The following is a 5,308-nucleotide window of genomic DNA, read 5'->3' as shown; positions in this document are numbered from 1 at the left end:
TATATATAATTTTACAGTTACCTGCCATGGTTTGAAGTATACTACAAGCTACTAAATACTCTGGCAGATTACTTGGCTAAGGAATTGGTAAGCTATGCTATTTCTCTCTTATATTTATAGTGTTAAAATACACATAGCATACAGCTTAGCCCTTGAACCATTGTAAGTGTGAGTTGTTTTGTCAGTGAGTGCATCCACATTGCTCTGCGAATGTCAGTACCACTCATCTCTAGAACTTTTCGGCTTTGGGTTGGCATTCTGTCCCCATCACACATAGCCGTTTGCTGCTCTTCCTCTTCCATGCCAGCCATCGCTGGGCTGTGTGTAAGAGCCTGTGTCCCTGACACAAGTGGAACCACAGTGTCCTTATGTGACTGGTTTACTTTAGTTGTCAAAATGTCTTCTAGATTCTCATATTAATGGACACATTAGAAGTTCCTTTATAATTCTGAATAATAATCTCTTATAGGAATATATTATAAATTATTCATCTATTGGTGGACACTTAGGTTGCAGCCACCTTTTGACTACTGTGAACAGTGCTTCTGCAGAAGATGGCTGTAATAATATCACTTCTAGTTCTTGTTCAGGTGTTTTAGTATGTCTACAAATATAAATTCTGGACAATGCAGTAATTGTTTTTGTCTTTTTTTTTTTTTTTAAATAGCCATACCATTTTCCATAGTGCCTGTAGCATTTTATGTTCCCACTGGTAATATACAAGAGTATTTTTGGTTGTTTGCTTGGTATGTATCTTACTTATTCAATATACTTTTCTTGATTCAAGGAAAATGATTTGAATGAAACACTCAAATCACTGTATAATCACCCAGTACCAAAAGCAAATACTTCCGTCAGTTTGAGTATGGTAAGTACTGAATCATTTTTTGGGAGTCATAACTCTTCACTTAAGAACACATGCACTTCATAGAAATTGTTTGCAAAGTCAATTCTATTTCTAAGCAAAAGGGAGTGATGGTACTAATATTAGGAGGTATTAGTATTAAGCTTTTGACATACTGTAATAACTAAATTTGACATATTGTGTGTTTCAGTAGCTATTAAATTACAGAATAACAAACGTATGAACTGAAAATAACCAAATCTGTAAGAATATTTTCATTGTGATGAACATTGAGTTTTTCATTGTAATCCATGCATAGTAAAGAAATACACACACACGCACGCATGCACGCATGTACACACACGATGCAGTATCTCTCCTGACACAAAATAGTACTTTACAAAAATAGAAAATGGCATATAATACACAGGATGAAAATTCTGGGTAAAGAGTTCTCTTTCAATACTTCAGTATGTCTTCTACTGTGATCTCAAAGCACTAGAAGTATGAGTAAGGGTTGTCAAAACAGAAAGCTTGTTTTGAGATGCATTATTTACTATTAATGTATTCAGTGAGTTGTGCCATCTGTATCTAAAATTACATTGTTTTATGAATGTTCAAAGTTCATAAAAATAGCATAATGTTTTCATTAACATTCTTTGTTAATTTGGTATGTCAAATAGAAGTAACATTTATTGTATTTTTTCCAAAATAATAATAAACTTATGTCTCAACAAAGAAAAAACTTAATGATGCAAGAAATATTTCAAGAGAAAGAAATTTGAACTTATATAATGAAAGTCTTAAATTTTTTCAAGTTAAGGAAACTGTCATTACATTCTTCTTTTGATAATAACATTCTTATTGCCTAAAGTTTCTCGGCATGTTTCATTTAATGATAGTGTTCTCTTCTATTACACAACTTTTAAAATTTCCACTGTCATCACCCTATCTCAGATGTGTGACACCTGAAATGGTTTTTTCAATCTCTTCTTTCAATCCTTTTTTCAAATGACTGTCAAATCTCACTGCATTATACTATGTAAAGTCTCCTGGTAAAAGGTTATTATATAGAATTCATGTACACGCTTGGCCAGGCTGTTAGGACTATGCCCTTCTTAATTTTATTTAGTTTTTTTCAGTCTCAGTATTTCTTTCCTAAATTCATTATTCTGGTTACATTGATCTCTTGGGTTCTAGAATTAATATCATACTTTCCTTTTGCACTGAAACCTTTTTATAAACTGTCTTTAGTATTTTTATTTTTAAAATTTTATGTATTTGGTACAGGATCTCACTATGCAGGTTGGACTTGTAGTGATCCTCCTGTTTCAGCCTCCCCAGCACTGGGTTTGCAGGCCCAGTTTTCAGTGGCCTTCTGAGCACATCTGAGGCGGGGCCAACATAGCATGTGGCACTGGTTTGCTTGCCAGGCCAGTGCCTAGTCCACTGAACTACCTCCCTGGCCCCATAAACTGAGTTTAAACCTGGCACAGTGGATCCCTTAAAGCTTAGAACATTCTATCTTCCCTTCACTCTCCAGTGCCTTGTCTGCATTCTCATTTCATATTGCTATAATGGAAATTTTTGGATATTGCTTGGACATTGCTTGGTTGAAACTTCAAGATAACTGGAATTTTTTAACACAGATTTGGGAATCATCAGCATATGCAGGTTGTAGGAGTTGAAGAATAGATAATGGAGAGCATAGAGGAGAGGCTAAGATCTAATTGCCCAAGTAGACATTAAGGAAGAAAAAAGGAAATCAGTTGAATAAGAAGAAATTCATACTTACACATAGGTCATTGAAGCCAAAAGAAAGCAGCGTCATTGCTAATGCAGCAGAACAGTAGAGAACATAGAAAAGCTTTGGATTTTCTAAAGAAATGTGTCATTTTTCTTTGTAATCATAACATTTGTGAAGTGATCTTAACACTGGGTTAACGAGCTAAGGAAAATAGGAGTGTGGGTGCTAAGACAGTAGAGGCGGCTATCGTGCAACATTAAGATAAATATTTCTTGACATTTGTTTTATTTTCTTTTGAATTGATATACAATAGTACATATTTAAGGGGTGTAGTGAGATATAGGTATCCCTTGTATAAGGGTCCACAAGGGTGATTATACTTGATGTCTCTGATTTCATGAGATCAAGGTTTTTAGACACATATATGAGTGAAATCATGTGAGTATCATTTTGTTTCTGGTATATTTCTCTTTGCATAATTTCTTTCAGTTTCATCCATATTGCCTTAGACTCCAGGATTTCATTTTTTTCCTGAATATCCATGGTATTCAATTGTGGATATACACCCCAATTTCAAAACTCCACGTAACTTTTGCGGAGCATGTAGATTGATTCCATGTCTTGGTTGTTGTGAGTAGTGTAGCAGTGAACATAGAATTGCAGGCATACTGGTTTCTCTTCCTTTAGATACGTGTCTACATGGTCAGGGAGATGGCTCAGGGACACTGGCGAGCGCAAGGTCCTGAATTCAATCCCTGGTACCAAAAAATAAAATGTCCTAGGCACATCTCTACCAGTGGGAATGATGGGTCACACAGCAGTTATATTTTTATTTTTTTGCAGGAACCTCTTTACTGTTTGCTATAATGACTGTAGTAATTCACATCCCTACCAACAGTGTGTAAGAGTTTTTGTTTTTCTACATCGTCCTTAACACTCATTATTATTATTTTTTTGTTTTTTTCATAAAAACTGTGTTAACTGGGCTAAAATGATAACACATTGTGGTTTTGATTTTCATTTCCCTGTTGGTGATGGTGTTGACATAGTTGTTTGACAGTGAGGCTTTTTAGTTTTCAAATCTTGTACAACTTGTTCTCAGACTACATTTTCTTACATACTGGGAAAAGCAGCTGTTTACCTTTGAATAAAATGCGTTAATAATTGTGTTTGCTTGCAACCACAGATTACTAGCATGATGGACCCAGTGTCCTGGTTTTAATGAGGGGCAATTCTGGTCTAGAGTGTGTATCTTTAGCTACTAGTACAGATTTTATTTTTTCCTTGTCAGATTAAAATCAGTGATGATGGAAGTTTTTGTTCTGCACGTGGGTAATAATCGAATATCAGAGATTTTATAAAAAGTTAATGTGTTAAGCAATTTATAAAAAGCAGTATTTCTAGAGCATTAAATATCTACCACATTCTCTACTTTGACAAAATTAAAATATTTTCTTTAGGATTTTTTCCTAGCATAAAATTAGCAAATAGGCCTTCAAAATAGTATTTACAATAGTTATTCAAGTATTTTCAGTGGGTAATGTAGCCGCTTGTATTTGTCTCAGACACACAGTTTTTTTATGAAAGCTTCCTCTTGAAAGTAAAATATTCATTTTTCTCTCATATATGATAAGAATCAAGAGATATTTATTGCCAGTGAGCAAATTCTGAAAGATCAGCTTTCACTAATACCGGTGAGTTAAAAGGACATTGGCTTCTAAAAATCAGTAGTAAAGGGGGAAAATCATTTCTTTAAATCTTTAAAATTCAATATAGCTCCTTGGGAAATTATAAACTGACTCTTAAAAATTAATCACTTGGTATGTATTTTCTGTTTATATTATCTTTTAATGATGTTATAATATAGTTTTATGAAATACAGTGCTATCAAAACTACAAATAAAAGTAGTTACTAAAGACCAAATCTATGAGTCATAGTAGCAATCTTAAATCATATGCATCGTAAGACATTCCTGTCACACTTTTGGTCACAAGTTTATCTTGTGATTTGTTTCATATTGCTTTTCCAAATTGGAAAGTGATACATTCTGACTATATTAATTCACTTTGTTCTGACTAGTTGAATTGTGCCCACATATTGGCTTGATAGTTTCTTTACAATTGTAATTCTAAATTATATCCTGATGTGATTATGATATTAAGCAAATCTGGAGATTAATATGAACAGAAAATAAACCATGTTTGATGATTAAGTTGCACTTTGGTTCTGAGTGATACAACTTGTACACCTAGTGGGAAAATGAGGGTATATACATAGTGTAGTTTTTCTGTAAATATTTCTATGAATTGTATTTCTTTATACAGTATAAAATCAATTAGTGTTTGTTTAGAGGATATATGAGAATAATACCTTGAGATGAGTAAGTTGTAAACATTTTAAATTATAATTTGTGATTCCTTTTAAATAATGCACTGGCTAATATTTACAGATCTGCTGTGATTTATGATAGAAACTCAGAAAACAACAGAATTTTTGGTGTATTTTTCCAGTTTTACCTCAACTATATATGTTCCAGTTTTACCTCAACTATATATGTTTTAATATTACACATATTTGTGTCTTTGTTATATGCATGTATTATATATTTTTTCTTCTGCTCCATTGTACCTTTCTTAATATCTGTTGTTGATAAGAAAAAATGACATAAGAAAAACTGTTAGTGCTTTACCAAAGAGTGAAGTTTGTTCTGTTTCTC

At 33.1% G+C, this 5,308-nt stretch overlaps 1 protein-coding gene across 1 annotated transcript in view; it reads left to right on the top strand.

The window, feature by feature from the left end:
* Dennd1b (DENN domain containing 1B) overlaps positions 1-5,308 on the top strand; it is a 292,621-nt gene that overhangs the window by 157,500 nt on the left and 129,813 nt on the right. Inside the window, exons 7-9 of the mRNA XM_023707369.1 lie at positions 18-87; positions 788-868; positions 4,226-4,285. Coding sequence (XP_023563137.1) covers positions 18-87; positions 788-868; positions 4,226-4,285 — 211 coding nt within the window. The remainder of the gene's footprint in view (positions 1-17; positions 88-787; positions 869-4,225; positions 4,286-5,308) is intronic.

This window comes from Octodon degus, unplaced genomic scaffold (genome assembly GCF_000260255.1).
Source record: "Octodon degus isolate 3935 unplaced genomic scaffold, OctDeg1.0 scaffold00009, whole genome shotgun sequence".
NCBI classification, from domain to species: Eukaryota; Metazoa; Chordata; class Mammalia; order Rodentia; family Octodontidae; genus Octodon; species Octodon degus.
Note: the sequence above shows the minus strand (reverse complement) of the source record. Positions and strands in the feature narration are given on the sequence as shown.